General features: G+C 62.8%; 1 protein-coding gene across 1 annotated transcript; it reads left to right on the forward strand.

The window, feature by feature from the left end:
• Nucleotides 1-4,210: 4,210 nt before the first annotated feature.
• Nucleotides 4,211-15,813, forward strand: BESB_074250 (uncharacterized protein; the record flags this gene model as incomplete). The annotated part of the gene is made up of 9 exons (XM_029365798.1): nucleotides 4,211-4,339; nucleotides 4,764-5,127; nucleotides 5,382-5,642; nucleotides 5,898-6,092; nucleotides 6,305-8,731; nucleotides 9,178-9,287; nucleotides 9,538-11,815; nucleotides 12,250-13,812; nucleotides 14,726-15,813. The coding sequence occupies 9 exons, from the start codon at nucleotides 4,211-4,213 to the stop codon at nucleotides 15,811-15,813; spliced, it is 8,415 nt and encodes a 2,804-aa protein (XP_029218282.1).
• Between the last annotated feature and the right edge of the window lie 820 nt (nucleotides 15,814-16,633).

Below are 16,633 nucleotides of genomic sequence, written 5' to 3' on the forward strand. Positions count from 1 at the left end.
GTGCGCCTTCATGCCAAATCTTTTACGCCGCAGTATATTTGACACTGACCGTTTCTATAGCTCATGAATGTCCACGGCACCACGGGGGCTGGTCGATGCAGTTTTGCGGCTCTCACACGGAGTACGTCTGTATTGTGACGGTGCGATAGCAGAACCGCCCCTTTTCGTGACGCGAAAACCAGAGCAGTGGGCTGAAGGCCCGACGGCTGCTGAATGCCGCGCAAGAACTCATCCACCTATTTATAGGCCTCTTTCGGCCATCTGACTCGATAGACCTGTGTACTTGCTCGCACTCGCACGCGCGAACGCCACCGGTCTTCTGTGTAAGGGGTCGAACGAACAAACACGGCCCGCAAGAAGACTTGCCCGCCCTTCCATATTCAACGGAGCTAACATGGTCAAGCACCTTGGAGTCTGACGCGATTCAGCCGTGTATTCGTCTGCATCGCTGCATCTGCGCATTGATCACGCGGGGCTCGGCTGAGTGCGTTTGTGTGCTTCATTCTCGAATTCTACGGCCTCATCCAGGTGTTGGGGCTAGGGACATACCGAACAAGAATCTCAAAACGCAAAGCTGGCTGCACAACGCACAGCCATTTGGAGGAACAGTGGGACCGTTCTGTGGTGGTCAAGCGTCTCGGAGTCTGACGCGATTCAGCCGTGTACTCGTCTGTATCGCTGCTTTCCCGCCTTTCTCGTACGCGGTTTACGTGGTTAAGGAGTCGAAGGCCGACAGGGCGACGTGAGGTAGCGGCAGTAGGCGTCGTGAACGGAAGGATTTTGGGGCTGCCTCGGTAGATCTGCCCGTAGCGTGAGTGTGGCGAATCGTTCGTGTTGTGCCATTGACAAAGAACTGGGCTTGTTCACGTCGAAGAAGATATTCTTAGACGGGAAGATAGGAAGGAAACAGAGAGCGGCGAGGCCCCTTGGGTAGTTGTGTCGCCCAGCTCCTACAGAGTACATGTGTACGTGCACACGGAAGGAGCTCTTTTTGAGCTACTATCGCCGGGGATCGTGGGCCCTGGTACGGCATGCTTGAAAAGGCATAACGAGGGGGGAAACCCTCGAAGAGGAGGCACTTCTATTTCCTACGCTGGTGCGCGTTCCGGGTTCGGGCCGGGAGAAGCACTGCGCAGGGTTCCTTGACGAGCGGCCTGTTTTAACGGGGAGTACTCCCACGCTTGCAGCAGTGTGTATCATATGATTGTTCGTGGTGACTTTCAGCGAGGGTCGGTTCAATCTCTGGGATTCCGAGTGAAGCTGTTCACATCCGAAGAGTAACATGAGGTTCGACGGCATGGCATACCCGAAGCCTGTAGGCAGGCCCAAGGGAGACCGGCGGCACAGCTACGTCGACGACATCCGGCCCCGGACTCCGAGCGACAGGTAAGTGCGAAAACACGGGGAAGCGAGAAAAGATATCCTGCTCCGTATGATATACACAACTTCCTTTAGCGTAGGTAACGTATGCACATAGCTGCGCGGGCCACTGTGTACGGAAGACAGAGGCGTTTTGTGACGTGTTGTCTTGCTTGCTCAATCCGGTGCGCGACAGTTTCTGAATCGGCTTATATGCGGACGCGAGAAACACCAGTTTCTCTCGGTCGCGGCGGCGTTGGGGGAAACCCCCACTGCATGTTTTCGCAAGGAAGCACGCGCGCGGGAGGGAGAGCGTGTCGGTTGGAGGGAATTGTTGCTCGCCGCCCGTGTCGTCTTCTCGTCTGTGAAGGCGAGCAGAGGAGTGGCGGAGGCACGACTGCGAAAAGCGCACAGGGGGGTTACACAGCCCTCGCCTGCGTGCGCGGTTTCTTCTCGCTGTTGCCTTTCCCCTTTTCTCCCCTGCCGCGCGTGCTTGTGTGGCCGAAGAGAGGCGGAGAGCGTGAGGGAGGCGTGAGTGAAAGGTTTTGGACCCGGGTGAAAAACTCAGAGGGTGGCAGCGGAAAGCTCCGTGCGCAAAAACACCACACAAATGGCACTATTTTTCTGGAATTTTTCACGGTTGCTTGCGAGCAAGCAAAGAACGCGTGAAAAAAGGGAGGACGACTCACGAGATGTGGCCAACTGTTATACCTCTTACTCTGCCCATAAAAGAAATTGTGCTCCGCGGGGTGAAAGAGCTCCTGGCGTGTAGATACATATACGCATACACGTAGTACAGACGTATTTCTTGATAAAGGAATACGCGTATATGCTCTCGGAACCCGTTTCCTTTTTTCTGTCTTGTTTCTTCTCCTCGTTTTATCCACGGTCCACAGTCCCCGTTTCCCGTTCTGACCTTTTTTTCCTCCGGCAGCCAAGCCGCGTGCTTTTTTCTTGCTCAGTCTTCCCGGAGAACTCTGGCTGCCGTTTCTTGTCCTATCGGTTCTCGCCCCTCCCTCCCTTACGCGTTCTGTCTTCGTTGTTTTCTGTTTCTTTGTTAGCCCCTTTTCTCGCCTTCGGAGGACGAGTTCCGCCCGACGAAGCGCGTGCCATTTTCGAGCGCAGACTCGAACCGTTCCGTCTGTGCTTTCCCTTCCATAGTTTCCTGGAAGTTTCAGCGGTGGAGGGGAAGGCCCTTTTTTCAGTCCTCCCGTTTTTGTCCCCGTCGTGTACCCGTTTTTTTTGCCGACACGGCATAACCCTCTCCAGAGTGCATCGGTGGCGCATCGCATTTGGCTGGGAAAGCGTTGCAAAGCGCGTGGGGGGGGGGGATCTGGGCCGTTGTTTGATTTACTTGTTTTCGTCTCCGACCCTCTCTTTTCTGTCGCTCTCGGTGCGTTGCCATCGCCCGGCTTTTTCGGGTAGTGTCGCTAGGGTGGGTAAGGCGTGGAGCGTGTGGATGGAAGGTTGATGGGGGGCAGTTCCTCGTCTGTTTCGCATCTCCCCGTGCTCGTCTCTTCTGTCTTCGATTTTCCGCGTCTGTAGCGTCGCTGTAGTTCGCGGACAACTTATCTACCTCGTCGCACTGACCTCTGTCGATTCCGGCGCCGAATGTTTTTTCGTAGAGCACGCGGAAAGGCTAATCCGGTGTCGAGGTCGGAATTTCTATCCAGCGCTCGCGCGTACCGCCCGCCTTCTCGTGGGGTGAGATTTCCTGTCGGCGAACCCCCTGGATTGAGTGAGAGTGTGGAGCTGGGGCTGTGAACTCGCGCTTGCTCATGTTCTTGGGTGCGTTTACACCTCACAAGGCTTCGCTACGTGCAGAGCTATTCTCTGTGCACACAGCCGACGAGGGGTTTTCAGCAGAACCGAGAGGCAACGGGCACTTGGTGGAAAACTGCAGAACTGGCCTGCCTCCGTTTGTCGTGACGACTCGGGGCAGCCAACGCGGTTCAAGGGGTGCGCCTTGCATGGGGCAGTCGCCTCCGCAGTGTCTGCGAGTTTAGAGGGGAGGACAGGACCTCGTTTTTGTTGTTGCACATGCTGTGATTTCCATTCATCGTCCAGTATTCCGTTGTTCTCGTCACGCGTCCCCGCCTGGCGACACGGCCCCTACATGAACAGGAGGGTCTCCCGGGGCCCGTATGCATTGTAGGGTGCTCCCGGTGCTTTCGCTTCGGGCCTCACGTCGACGGGCGACTTGCCTTCGACTCCAGACGGCCTGTTTCCAGCTGTCCCGTTTCCGCGGTTTGGAGCTGCTGTGTGGTTGGGTCTGCGTGTTGTTCCGACGAAAGGAGGGAACACAAGAGGGAGGGCCTCGTCCGCCTTCGGGTGCGAAGATAGAGCTGGAGGGGCGCTGCGACAGTCTGCCTAAGTCGGCTATGTGTGCTGCTCCGCGGTCTGTCTCCCGTGCTCTCCAATTCTCCCTCCTAGGCCCTCGGAACGCCGTCGTTCTCTCTCTCGTTTTGCGCCTGGAATTTCTTTTTCCATAGAACGGTGTACGCCGTTTTTCGGCGAACCCGTCTAGTTTCCTGTTTGCTGAGAGGTGCAGCTGCGGTGAAGCTGTCTGCTTGCTGCGTGCTGTGGCTGGTTCAGTTGTTTCAATTCTGCCATCACGTCGTTCATCGAGGAGGAGGTCTGTCGTCTGTCTCGTTTCCACCTGTCGGCTGTTGTTTTTCACTTGTCTCAGTTCGCTTTTTTGCCTCGCGTTTGTCCGCCGCAGTTGGTCTCCCGTCGCACGTTCTCAGTCGCTCGCTGTATTCTGGCCGTACCTACTGGGGGTCGTTCGCCGCCCGTCTCTGTCTGCTCTCTGACTTCTCTGTTTTTCTTCCTCTCTGTCTTCCGAAGCAAGATGAGCGGCATCGGAGGCGGAGGCTCAAGCTCCAGCGGGGCGGGTCGCGGGGGCTCCAAGTCCACGGGTCCGAGGCCCGTCAAGATTGCCGCGGTGTCTCTCGTTGACTTGAAGGAGCAGGCAAACAAGGTAGGACTGAGAGGAAGGAACCGTGATGCATATCAAGTGCTTGAAGGATGGTGGTATATCCAGCGTGAAAAGCATTGGCGCCCCGGGCCAACCTCGCGCAGCGCTTCCGCAGGAGAGAAAACAGGTTCTGCCCAAGCCTGCGGCTGTGGAGGCGCTGCCGGCAGTACTGCTTATTAACTGTTCTTTATGCTTTTCTGCCGCCTCGCCCCGAGGCGGCAGAAAAGCATAGAGACTGGAATGGGTGAAGTGCAAGGATTTCAGAAGGGGCGCGCTGGGGGAATGTATGTGACTACGCGTTCGGCTCGGTCTCCGTCGGTCTCGCTGTCGCTGAAGGTCGCATACGCAGACATCGCTGCCGTCGTGGCTTTCGTCTTCGCGTGCCTTCCGATATTTTTCTTTGTATTTGGCTTCCCGAAATGTGCAGGCTCCGACGCAATCTCGAGGGTGGGGGGTCATCCCGCAGCCCGCGGCTTCGAGCGAGGCCTCCGGTGTCTCCTCGTCTCTCTTTCCTCCGGTCACTGCACTGAAGCAGCAGTTCCATTCTTCCTCGTCGTCCGCCTCCTCTCTGAGCGCCGCTCTGGTCAACAAAGGGTCGGGCCTCGCGCGCGCCGGTGGCACAACTAGCCACGCCCTCGACAAGAAACGAGGAGTCATGGAGCAGACGGCGGGAGAAGGCGGAAAGAACGAGGGAGGCCAACAAGGCGACAAGGACGCAGGTAACGCCAGCCTCGCGAATAGAGACCAAGAAGGAAACCGCGACAAAGCGGAGGGTGCTGGAGCCCAAGCGGGTGAGAAAAACCACAAGCCTCGCACGAGATGGCAAAGAGGGAGCAAGGGGGGGGGGGGGGGGGGGGGGGGGAGTGTAGGGAGCGGGGCGGTGAAGAAAGAGCGCCGAAAAAGGGGGGCAGCAGGGAACCTCAAGCGACTTTGAGTGGCTCCGGCCTTTTCGGCGGGACGGCAGAGGCCGTTTAGCTGCGCGGGCTTTCGTGTGTGGACTGTCGCCCATGCTTCCGCATTCCTCGTCGCTGCGTGCGGTTCTCAGGGGGCGAGGACAAACCCGCGACACGGGGCGAGTCGCCTGCGTCGACAGGGTCTTCAAACGCGGCAGCGGCTGGCGCCTCTGGCTCTTTGGAGAAGAGCGGAGAAAAAGAGGAGAAAAACCAGAAAGCCGAAGGCGACAAAAACAAAGCAGAAGGGGGCTCCTCAACAGACTCTACGCAGCAGCCGACCGCAGCGGAGGAAGCCCTGCGAGCGGGCGGGACGGCCATCTCGCTTTCCAAGTTGATTACGGCGACAAAAAAAGGTGAGGAGAGCAACGCATCTCACCCGAGGCGGATTGGCTGTCTTGGCTATTTAGGGAGAACCACAGTGTGGGAATCCTCAACTCGTATTTGTGTGTCTTGACGGAATTGCGCCTTGGCACTGTAGATATCTCTGCGGACGAAGTGGCGTGTCTGCAGAGCGGATGTGACCCTTTAATGGCGGAGGCTTCCCCCAGTGCTTTCCTGTTGGCGCTCATTTCAGGTTTCCCCTCCTTGCCCTTTTTTCTGGTTCTCAGTTGGTATCAGCGTGAGCGTGCGCGGCCGCGCAGTCAACACAGCAGCGGGGACGGTGAAGCCTTCAGGCTCCGCTTGGAAGAGCGGGGTGTCTGCAGCGGCCTCATCGTCAGGATCGTCTGCGTCTGCGCCCTTCTTCGCTGGAGCTGCGTGTGCCGCGGGGGTCGCCTCAGCGCCGTATGCGGCGCGCGTTGCGGGTAAGGCTTCATTATCATTCGCGTTCATTCGCGTGCGATCCCGCCCCCGTTTGAGCCAGCGGTGCGGATCCACACCTTTATTCCTGTCTCTTCTGCTGTGGGGGTGCGGCGCCTTTGCGGCGGAGTGTTTGTCTGCCATCGTGGCGCGAGAGGCCGGGTTGGCGCCGTCGGTAGAAGAGCAGTTGTGTCTCTCCGGGCGTCTCCGTTTGCAGGCGCAGTCCCGACGGGGGCGGTGGACGAGGAGGCCTTCCCCGACTTGATGAAGAGCGCGGAGCAGGTGAAGCTGGAGGCGCAGAAGGAGAAAGACCGCCAGAAGCGCGCGAAAGAAGCTCTGCGTCGCGCCGAGAAGGGCGACGACAACGCAGGTGGCAGCCAGCCGCACGCCCGGCGCTTGGGCCTACAGGAACTCATGGAGCTGACAACGGACCCGTCCTCGGCGCTTTCTGGCGGCGGGGACAAGAGCGGCGACAAGGACTCCGCGGCGCGCCCCGCTCGTCCGCAGCGGCGCTGGGCTGACGAAGAGCCTGAAGAGGAGGAGGATTTTCTGCAGGGAGGGAATGGGGCCGACGCTGAGAAAGGGCTGTTCTGTCCGTTCGACGGCCGCAGAGATTTCGGCGGAAGAACGCCAATCAGCCCTCTCCCCCACTACGTCTTTCCCGGCATGGAGGGCTCCATCGTCGCGGGTTATCTGTCCTTCATCTCCGTGGGACAGCGAGACCCGCCCCCCTCCCCGCCGCCTCTCGACACCTATCCAGTCCAACCTGCGGGTCCGCCCCGCCAAGGCGCGGCCGGACCCGTCGGGGTGCAGAACTTCCGCACCAACGCGTTCTACAACCTCCCCGCTGCCGGCAACTGGCCCGGGGCTCCGGGCGGGCCGCCCCCGCAGGCTGGGGGCCAGATGGCCCGTCCCGGGCCCTCGCTGTTGCGTGAGAAGAACTGGCGCCAACCGGCGGCGGCGGCCGGCCCTGACACGGTCGCGCCAGGCTCGCTGCTTCCGACCAACGCGTTCCAGGGCAGCGTTCCGCCGCAGCCGGGTCGTCTGCATGTGCTGCAGAGAGACGCAGGAGACAGGGAGGGCCTGCAGCAGCGCACGCTGCCCCCGCCGTACGCCGTGGGTCAGCCCCAAGACCCGCCGCGGTTCGGGCTGGGGGGCGCGGGGCCGCAGCGCGGAATCCCGTTCGCGGTCACGGAGGCTGACATCGAGAGGCAGCGCGAGCTGGCGAAGGCGAAGGCGGAGGAGCGCAAGAGGGAGGAAGAAGAGAGAGAGCGTGAGCAGAAGGAGCGCGCCAACAGAAAGCTGCAAGAGCTCGATGAGAGACTCGCGCGCAGCGGGAAACTGCCCGGCGGAGCCGAACAAGACCCCAGTCAGAGAGATACTGCGGCCCCGTCACTTCAGGGCCCGGGTGCGGCTGTCGCGCTGCCGTACGGGAAGATGGATCGGACGCGTGGAGCGAGTGTGCAGGACCGCGGGGGCCCACGGGGCCACGGCGCGATGCAGCGGCCGACTTCGTCGATGGTCAGTGGGGACGAGAGAGAGAACGAAGACTGGCGGCGACCTTCGCCGCCAGCGGACACGCCGTCGGGCGGGAAACGGTCCCCACGGGCCGCGAACGCCGGGGCGCCTTTCCCGCCCGCGTTGTCCTTACCGCGGAATCCCCCGCCGCCTCCGCCTCTCGCGGCAGCTGGACGAGGGCGTCATGATTCTTCGCAGAAGTCGCTTCTGGGAGCTGCCGGCAAGAACGTGCACCACCTCACGCACCCGCATGCAACGGGCGCGTCGGGAGATCCCGCGTCGCCTGGCCCGCTTCTCGTCGCGAATCCGAATGCGTTGATCGGCGGGGCGGATGTGCATGGACCGCGCGGTCACCTCGGCAAGAAGGGCGCGCCCGTGAAGGGTGAACCTGGAGCCTTCGGAAACGACGGCGTCCCGTTTCAACAAGCCAGCCTTTTGGGCCCCCAGTCGCAGCCTCCGCCGCCGCCGGGCGGCGTCCCACCTGCTCCATTCGGCGCGCCGGGCGCAGGCCGCGGGCCCCACGGGAAAGGCATAGCAGGAGGAGGCCCAGGGCCACTGGCGGAAGACAGGGACGACATGAGGTTCGCCAGAGGGCGTCAGGGCGGCGATATAGGCCCGCACGGGCCTGTTGGGCCCGAGCTGGTCCGCGGGGTGAACGGGGAGGAGCCCCTTCCGCCCTTGTTGAGTCGCGAGCGCCCGCGCGGAGCTGGCGCGCAGTACTCGGCCCCGCCGCTTCACCCTCAGGACGGACACCGAGAGATGGAAGAAGGCGGGACTGGGTTCGCGGCTGGGCGAGGCGCGGCCTCGCAAGCCGCTGCTGACGCCGGAAGAGAAGAAGGAGATGAGCACGATGGCGTGGACGGCGAACGGCGCCAGGCCGCGCGACCCCGGTACAGATTCGGAGCCCTGGTCAACCAGCACCTCGAGGAGAGACAGAGAGAGGAAGACGCCGGACGCGGAGGCCCACAGGCGGCAGCTGAGCCGGAAGCAATCGGGGGTGCTGCCCAGTTGCGAGAGAAGAGCGCAAGGGGCGCGGGCGAGCGAGGACGAGGCGCGGGTCAACAGCCGACGGCCGAAAAGGGTAGAAGCCGCAGCGCACACAAGCGCGAAGGCGCAGCCGGCCCGGGTACGGAGGTCAAGAAGAGGTGGAGAGAAGATATGCAACTTCGTAGTTACCAACTCATTCGACAGGACATGGGTTTTTACCTGCAAGCATGTGTGATGTCGTTTCCACATGTACATAGACTATAGATATTGGCATTGGTAGATTCATTAAGTGTGGATGATGTGATGGATCACCAGCTCCACCCTATGCGTTGAAAGTCGGGATCTCTGCGCGGGTTGCACAGTGTATGCGCATGGGACACTCTGCGCGTGCCCGTACGTGCTTGAAGCGTGAGTCTGGATGTTGTCGCTTCATTGCTGTGCATCGGTAAAAGACGGACTTTCGTCTCGTGGATTGCTCAACTCAGCCATTGATCTCCCTCACCTTTGTACTGGAGATCTGCCAGCATGAGAAAAGAGTGTGTGAGAAAAGGGCGTGCTTCTGGGTGCTTCTCATGGTCTTTTCAGACGCAGAAACGTGGCGCCAGGCCCCCGGAGAAGAGCGGGAAGACTTCCAGCAGGGCAGAGAGAGAGGACATGGAGAGGCCGGCGCACACAGAGGCCGAGGACCGAAGCGCGTAAGTCGGTGTCGAGGGAAAACGCGAGCGCGAGATGCTGAGCAGTTGCCTTCCTCATTCGTGGTGGGGGGTGTCGCCTCAGCCTGTGTGGCAGTACTGCCACCTGCGGCGCACCACGGAAGCTACTTGACTTGGTGACGGACTTATTGGGGGGCGAGCCCTGGCAGCGGTATGCGCTGTTCGGGTGCCTGCGGCTCCGGGGGGGTCCCTCCACGCAATAAGGATGTTTTGGCGGATTCGTTGTTTGCAGGACATGTCTGGGAGTTCCAGTCAGCCAGTTCTTCTTCCAGGCTCATCGCCGGCGGCCGCAGGCTCCGCAGCAGGGCCTCAGAAGCCTCTCCCTAGGGGTATGCTACCCTTCCCGTCGCCCATGCGCGGAGGTCAGCAGCCGAACGGGTCCCAGCCGGGGCGAGGCATGGCGCGCGCGAGCTCCCCTTCCGCGGAAAACAGCGTGGAGGGCGGCGCCCCGCAGAGCGCAGGGGGAGGCTTCACGGGACGCGAGCGAGCGGGACGAGGTCCGAAACAGCCGTCCAGCCCCACGAGCGACAACTGGAGGGCGGAGAAGCCGGCGGCGCCGGGTGCGTATGAAGAGACTCCGCGGCTTGGTGAGGGTGTCGTTTCTGGCGGACGCGCGCAGGGCGCGCAGCAGCACTTCCCTCACGGCGCAGGTTCGCAAGCCTCGTCGGTACCTTCGCAGGCGGGAGCGCAGGCAGGTCCTCAGCAGCCACCTCTCATTGCCAACGTGCCTCTTCTGGGTTTCCCACCTTCCTCTGCAGGGCCGGCCGGTTCCGGGTCAGGAAACGAGGGTAAGGGCTTCCAGCCAGGAATGATGCCCTCTGCGTCTGCGGGAAGTTCTTCAGCGAACGGGGAGCCAGGCAAGCTGCCTGGCGGTGGCCCCCAGACTGCAGGAGGGAATTGCGTCAAAGACCTCCACAAGAATGCGACTCTGTGGCAGCTGTCGAGCGCTTCTTTCCCCACGAAGAAACCGGGGGCGGCGAACGGGACCGGCGGCGGAGCCGATGCGGCCTCTGGGGCGGGCCTGCTGCGCAAGCCCAACAGCTCGAACGCGTCTGTGGAGGACCAGCCGCCGGCGTCGGCCGCTGCTGGGCCTTCGCAGCTGGCGCCAACGGGGGGCACCGCAGGAACTAGCGACCTCTCCTTCAAGGCGCTTCTCTCTGCGCGGCCTTCTCCCGCGGTTCTGGTGGCGACGCACCACGCACCGAAGGGCGCCGACGACGGACTTCATCTTGCGCCTGCGCCCGCCAGCCGCGTCGCCGAGAGCGCAGAGGCTGCTTTGAGCGTGAGCGCTGAGCCGAGCGCTGCCGCTGGAAGCGCCAAGCTGCCGACCGCACACGGACGTGGTGGCGCCGGGTCCAGGGCCGGTGAAGGCGGCAAAGGAGGACTGGCGCCTCAGCAGGGAGGCAATTCCGCCCCCGCGGCGCCGGCAACAGAGACAGCGGGGCACGGCGCGGGCAGCGGCCGAAATCAGGGAGCGGGTCGCGGGAGTCAGCGCGAGAGAGACTCGGCGGCGAAGGCCGAGGAGACCGAGAGAGGCTCGCGGGGCGCCGGGTCGTATCGCAAAGGAGGCGGCAACGCAGGCGCAGGGGCCCAACGCTCGTGGGCGGTGGTTGAGAAGCTAGGGAAGTCGCAGATGAACAAGGGCGACAGAGAGGAAGCTGACGAGCTCCGAGGGACCTCCGGAGCGGACGCAGCGGCCTCTCGCGTGGGCTGGGGGGAAGGCACTGGCCGAGGCGCCGCGCTCGGTGCGAACAGCGCGAGGCCGCAGAGAGCGGGAGACTGTCGGCAAGAGGAAGAGGCGGGTCACGCGGGTGAAGGAGGCGGCGCTGCGAGAGGTGGACGCGGAGGAGGAGCGGCCCCAGGAGGTGCAAAGGACCCGAGTGCTGGTCGGAATTCGGCTACAAGCCGCGGTCGCGGTTCCGGCGCGGGCGCAGATGGAGGAAGGGCGCATTCCCCGTCAGGGGCAGCCGCGTCCTCCTCGACTCAGCCTCCTCCACGCGGCCCAGAGAAAGAGCGAGGGTCCGGTGGCGACGCGAGCGGCGACCACCAGAAAGGCCGGGAGCAGGGCCAGGGGGGCGCGCGCGGGGGTCGCGGCGGTCGAGGTGTCCGCGGAGGAAGCACCACGACCGGCGGACGGGGGGGCAGTGTGCACGCAGAAAAGGGCGAACAGGCCCCGGGAGCGAGCCCGTTGAACTCACCGCAGGGCGAAGGAGCGTCGGCGTCTTCGGCGTCCACAGAAGAGTCCCGCCATCGAGGCCACGCAGCAGGGCGCCCTGCCCCGGCTTCCTCTCGGCAAGCAGGCGCGGCAGGAGGCTCCGAGAGAGGGGACAAGGAAGCTGGCGCGAGAGGACCCGGGCAGCGCGGTGGAGCTGCAGGCCAGCAGCAGGGCGCGGCGACGAAGGCTGGCGGGTCCAAGGCGTCGGGCGGAGGACCGGCGGCGTTTGGGCGAGAGCGAAATGCAGGCGGCGCAGGCGCAGCTGTTTGGCTGCCCAAGGGCGCAGCGGCCAAAGGTAAGCGAGAGGTGTGCGGAGTGCTTGGCGCGTGGAAGGCTGCTGTCGAGTTAAACTGGCCGCGAGCCTTGCCAGGCCCTAGGGCCTAGGCAACGCGGTGCCTGCAGGAGTTTGCGTTTTCCAGTGGTAGCGTCGGAGGCTGCAGCCGGGGGGGGCGGGGGGGGGGACTAAAGAGAGTGGGCTCTCGCAATTTTCACTATTCATTCGCGTCTGGAGCGAAGGCGGGGGAAGAGGGGGGGGGCTGGGGGCGTTGGCGGATAGCATTACTAACAGGGCAGGGGGGGAGCGGAGGGTTGAGCGCAGACCGACGACCGTCGACAGAAAACAAAACCTCGGGCGTGGCGTTTGGGCGGTTAGCGTACAAGGTCCTCTTTTCGCGTCTGCGGCTGCTCACGCCTTCCTGCGTGTGTTTGGCGCCTGCCTGTTTGTTTTAGGTCAAGCGGCGGCCCAAGAGGACGAGCAAAGCGAAGAGGTGGCCGCGGATGATGAGGGATTCCAGTTGGTCAAGAGCAAGCGCCGCGAGCAGCAGGAGAAGCGAAAGAAGGCGGAGCAGAAACAGCGAGGCACGGACAACAAGGGCGCCGCGGCGGCGAATGCTGGCGGGCAGACGACTCAGCAGGGCTCGGGGCGCCAGAACGCGCGGCGCGACAAGGGCCAGCATCATGGTGCAGCAGCTTCGTCCTCTTGGAACGCGGGCGCGCCGACGACGACGCCAAGGGCGCAACCCACAGAGGAGGCTCCTGCGGGATCGACGGCGGCGAAGTCCGGCGCACAGGACGAGGCCTCAGCGGTCGATCGGAAATCCAAGGGCGAGAAAGAGGGCGAAGGGACCGTCGCCAGCGGCGGAGGGCGCGGTCAAAGACACGAAGGAGGCGGTAGAAAGCCGTCTGCATCTCCTCGCGGAGACGGGCGATCCGGTGGCGGGAGAGGAGGCTCGCAGGCGCCGAAACGCCACGGCGAAGACTCTGCCTCGCACGGCCGCGACAAGAAAGAAGGGCGGGCGTCTGGCCAAGGCGAGGGCCGAAAGGACTTTAGCGGCAGTGGCAAGGGAGGCACGCGAGGAGGCGAAGGGACGCTGACGGCCGCGACCACCGTGGAGATCGCCACGAATGCGTCTGAAGGCCCTGCTGCCCTCGAAGAGCAGCGTGCGACTCGCCCGAGAGGGGAAGAGGAACCAAGGGTCGCACGCGAGGCAGGTGACAGCGCGGAGAAGAAGGAAGCGTCTGCGTTTGGTCTTCTTCCGCTGCCTGCGGGAACGGCGTCGTCCGGCGCGTCCGCCCGGCGGCAGAGTGGCGGTGGAGCCCGAGGCGGTCGCGGCTCCTCCCAGCACCGCCGCGGGAATGGTGAGAGTGGCCAAGGCAAGACTGAGGGCGAGGAAAGCCGCAAAGACGAAGGCACCAACGCGCGAGAGGAGCGTGGCCATGAGAAGTCGGGGCGCGAGCGACGGGGGTCTGCCATGGGGAAGGGGGGCGCGCGGCGCGGAGCTGGAGGGTTCGATGACTCGAAGCGGAGGCAAGGCAGCCCCGCGGTGCTGGAGGGCAAGGCCCGCGAGCAAGGCGCTCAGAGTGCGGCGACGACGACGAGGGATCCTTGGCACAGCGCTTCGCAGCAGGGCTCCGCGTATCCCTCTCAGCAGGGAATGGACGCGGCGGGCAACTCTGTGCATGCTCAGCCGCTTCTGTCTGAACAAGGAGGAGGCGCGCATCTTCCGGTGGCGGGCGGCAGCCCGCCGGGAGATCGAGGCAGGACTGGGGCGTCGCCGACGTCGTCCGTGGGACCAGCGTACTCGCTATGGTCTTCGAACTTCAACCAGCCAGTCACGGCGTCGTCGCGCGTGGCGCCGGAGACGATCGCCGCCATCTGGGCCCGCGACACGGGCTCCGCTCCGACCGCGGTCGGAGGCGGCGCTCCGAGGGGAGGCCGGATGCCGGGGAGCCCTACCGGCGCTCCGGGCGAAATGGCAGGCCTAGCACCGCACCACCACATGACGCCAGTGGGTAAGAAACGGCACAAGCGTAGGAGGCGATGAGAGACAATATCTGGAGTTTCCTTTCGCAGGTGCGCACGCCTCATTGTTGATTGCGAGGCAGCAACATGGAGGAAGGAGCACACGCTTTTCTCTTCTTCCTCTTCTGCCGCGCTACAACGGTCGCCTGCCATTCTCTCTTCGTTTCGTTCCCTGGTCCCCTCTCCTGGATTTCATGTTCTGTCTCTCAGTTGCGCAAGAGAAAGAAGCAACTTTCACCATCTTCTTTCTCTTTCCTTGCGCTGCGGTTCGCTCGCGTTGTCGTCTTTTGCCTACTTTTTCCACCCCCTAGCACAGTCGTCTGCCTTGTGCAACAGAGAATCACGGCCGGGTGTCTTCTTTTTCTCGGCTGCAACGCAAAGGGGCAAGACCCAAGAGTCGTCTGGCACATGGTAGCTCTTTCTTGTGTTGGCTTTCTAAATGTTTGGATTTGGATGCGACAAGCTCCAGCGGTGTTGTGCAAGGTGACGATGTAACGAGAGACGCGTATTTCGATTCGTCGTGCAAAGAGAAGTTCGTTCCTTCGGGTCCCTTGCGTTACCTCCCTTCCCCTCGACCCGCTCCGTTCCACCCCACCCCTCCCTTCCCCCCTCCTCCCTCCCCCCCTATCCCCCCCCCCCCACCGCACCCACCATTTCCCGCGCCACCGGTCGTTTTCCATCGCGGCGTGCGAGTTCTTCCTGCCGGTGTTTCGCTTCCTTTTCACCCTTTTCTCCGCCCGCTCTCCCGCCTCTTCTTCTCTCCCTCGACCCCGCGCCTCCGTCGCTACCTGTTTCGGAGTTTCGCTCTCGTCTAGCAGCATTTGTCCATCGCAGTTTTAGGACAAAAGAGCCTTGTCGCGTCATGTGGTCTCGCTGCGTGGCGCCTTGTCTGTTCCTTTCTAGGCATGCCGATCCCTCCACACCACCAAGGCGGGCCAGCTGACCCGTTTCACCAGGCCGGCGGGCCTCTCGGGCCTTCGCCGCTTCACTTCCCGCCTCAGCTCCACCGGTCCATGCAGCCGCCGGGGGCTTCCCGGGGAGCTTCCTCGGGCCTCGTGACCGCTGCAGACGGCCAGCTAATGGGCCAAGGCGGTTCCCACCGTGTTCCCCCTTCTCACGTTCTGCATGCGTCGCAGCACCTGATGCATGGGTCCGGCGCACCTGCGCAAGTAGGTGGAAGCCTGAACCCCCGCGCTCCAGGCGTGCCTCCGTCTTCGATGCCTGGATCCCCGGCGTTGTTCCAGCCCGGCTGCTATGGCGCCCCTGGGGGAGCGGCCGTGCCCCGCCCGGGGGCCCCACGCATGCCTGCGCAGCGGAACGTCGCGGGGTCCCTCGCGGGCGCCCCGGGCTCCCTCTCCAAGGCCGAGATGCTGGGCCCGCCGTTGCTTCCTGGGACAGCGACCCCTGGCCTTGTGACGCTTCCTCCGGGGCAAGGAGGCCCTGCCGGTGGAGCGCACGGGACCGGCTCGTCGAGGATGGACTTGTACGACCCGCGCAATCCGCTGGCCGCCTCGTCTTTCGCGCCGGTGCCTCAGGGCTCCTCCCACCCTCATTCTGCAGTAGTCGCTGGCAGCCACCCCTCCTACGTGATTCCTGATGCCAGCCACCTTCTCCCCGCCTTTGCGCACCCGCAAGGCCCGGCGTTCTCGTCCCCTCTTGGCCATGAGGGTGCGGCGCCAGGGGCGCCTGGCGGCGGCCGAGCCGGGGGACCTGGAGGCCCACCCATGTGGGTGGCTGCGGGGAGCCCGGGTGCGGGCCAGGCGGGCGCATTCGTGGCGTCGTCCCCAGGTCCTCACCATCAGCAGGGCCGCGGCGGACACCCCATGGGGCGAGGAAGTGATATGTTGTCCCCGACTCATGGTTTCGGCGCATTCATGCCAGCCCAAGGTGGAGGACGGAACGGCAACGGAGCGCAGCAGTTCGGGGGCATGGGGGCTGCCGGACAGCGGGGCGCAGGCGCAGCCGGAGGAGGGGGCGAGTTCTACATGTGAGAGAGGTCTCGGCGATGCAGATCTATGCAGAAGAATTGTGCTTTGCAGAGGGCGAGAGCGGAGGCAGGCAACGGACGGAGAGGCGTTCCGGGCCACGAGAGATGTGAAGGAAGCAGCGCTGATTTTTTTTCGTTGAGCGAAGAGGTTGGGTAGAAGCCAAGTCAATACTGACTGTGGGAAAAACAGCCGAGTGACCAACGGCCTGCAGGGAAACTGAGGAGAAAACGGAGGAGGCAGAGTGCGACACGGCTTCTGGAAGAACGCGATTTTGCGAGGAAGACTGTGCATGCTTTTTTTTTGTGACGTAGAGAGATTTGCGCGAAGGAAAGAAAACAACGGGGAAGTGAGAAAGTTTAGGAGGACGGGAGGCAGAGTGATGTGTGCGGGAGCCGACAGGAAGGGCGAAGGATGAGACTGAAGGGCAAGGAAGTGAGAGAGAGGGAGAAGGAACAGAGATGCAGATTTTTTGGTCCAAGAAAGTATGGCGAAGGCTCAGGAGCCGCAGAGAGAAAAGGAAGCTGTGAGAGCGCGTTTGCGTATGCGTATGTAGAAATAGGTGATTTTATGTTTTTGTTAGATGTCGCCTCGTCTTCCACCACGTGGGATACGGGGATCCTTCGTTCTGACGCCTGGTCTCAGCTGCCGTACCTACCTGCGTGAAAATCAGAAAAATTGCCTTCGCCGTCTTCATATAATTTCGTTTTGGCCTCGAAAAAGCACGCTCTGCTACTGTGAAAAGCAGTTTGGAGCGAAAACCGCCACCGAAGAAAAACGACCGGTCAGATATATATATATATATATATATATATATGTATATTTA

Source organism: Besnoitia besnoiti (genome assembly GCF_002563875.1).
Source record: "Besnoitia besnoiti strain Bb-Ger1 chromosome Unknown contig00007, whole genome shotgun sequence".
NCBI lineage: Eukaryota > Apicomplexa > Conoidasida > Eucoccidiorida > Sarcocystidae > Besnoitia > Besnoitia besnoiti.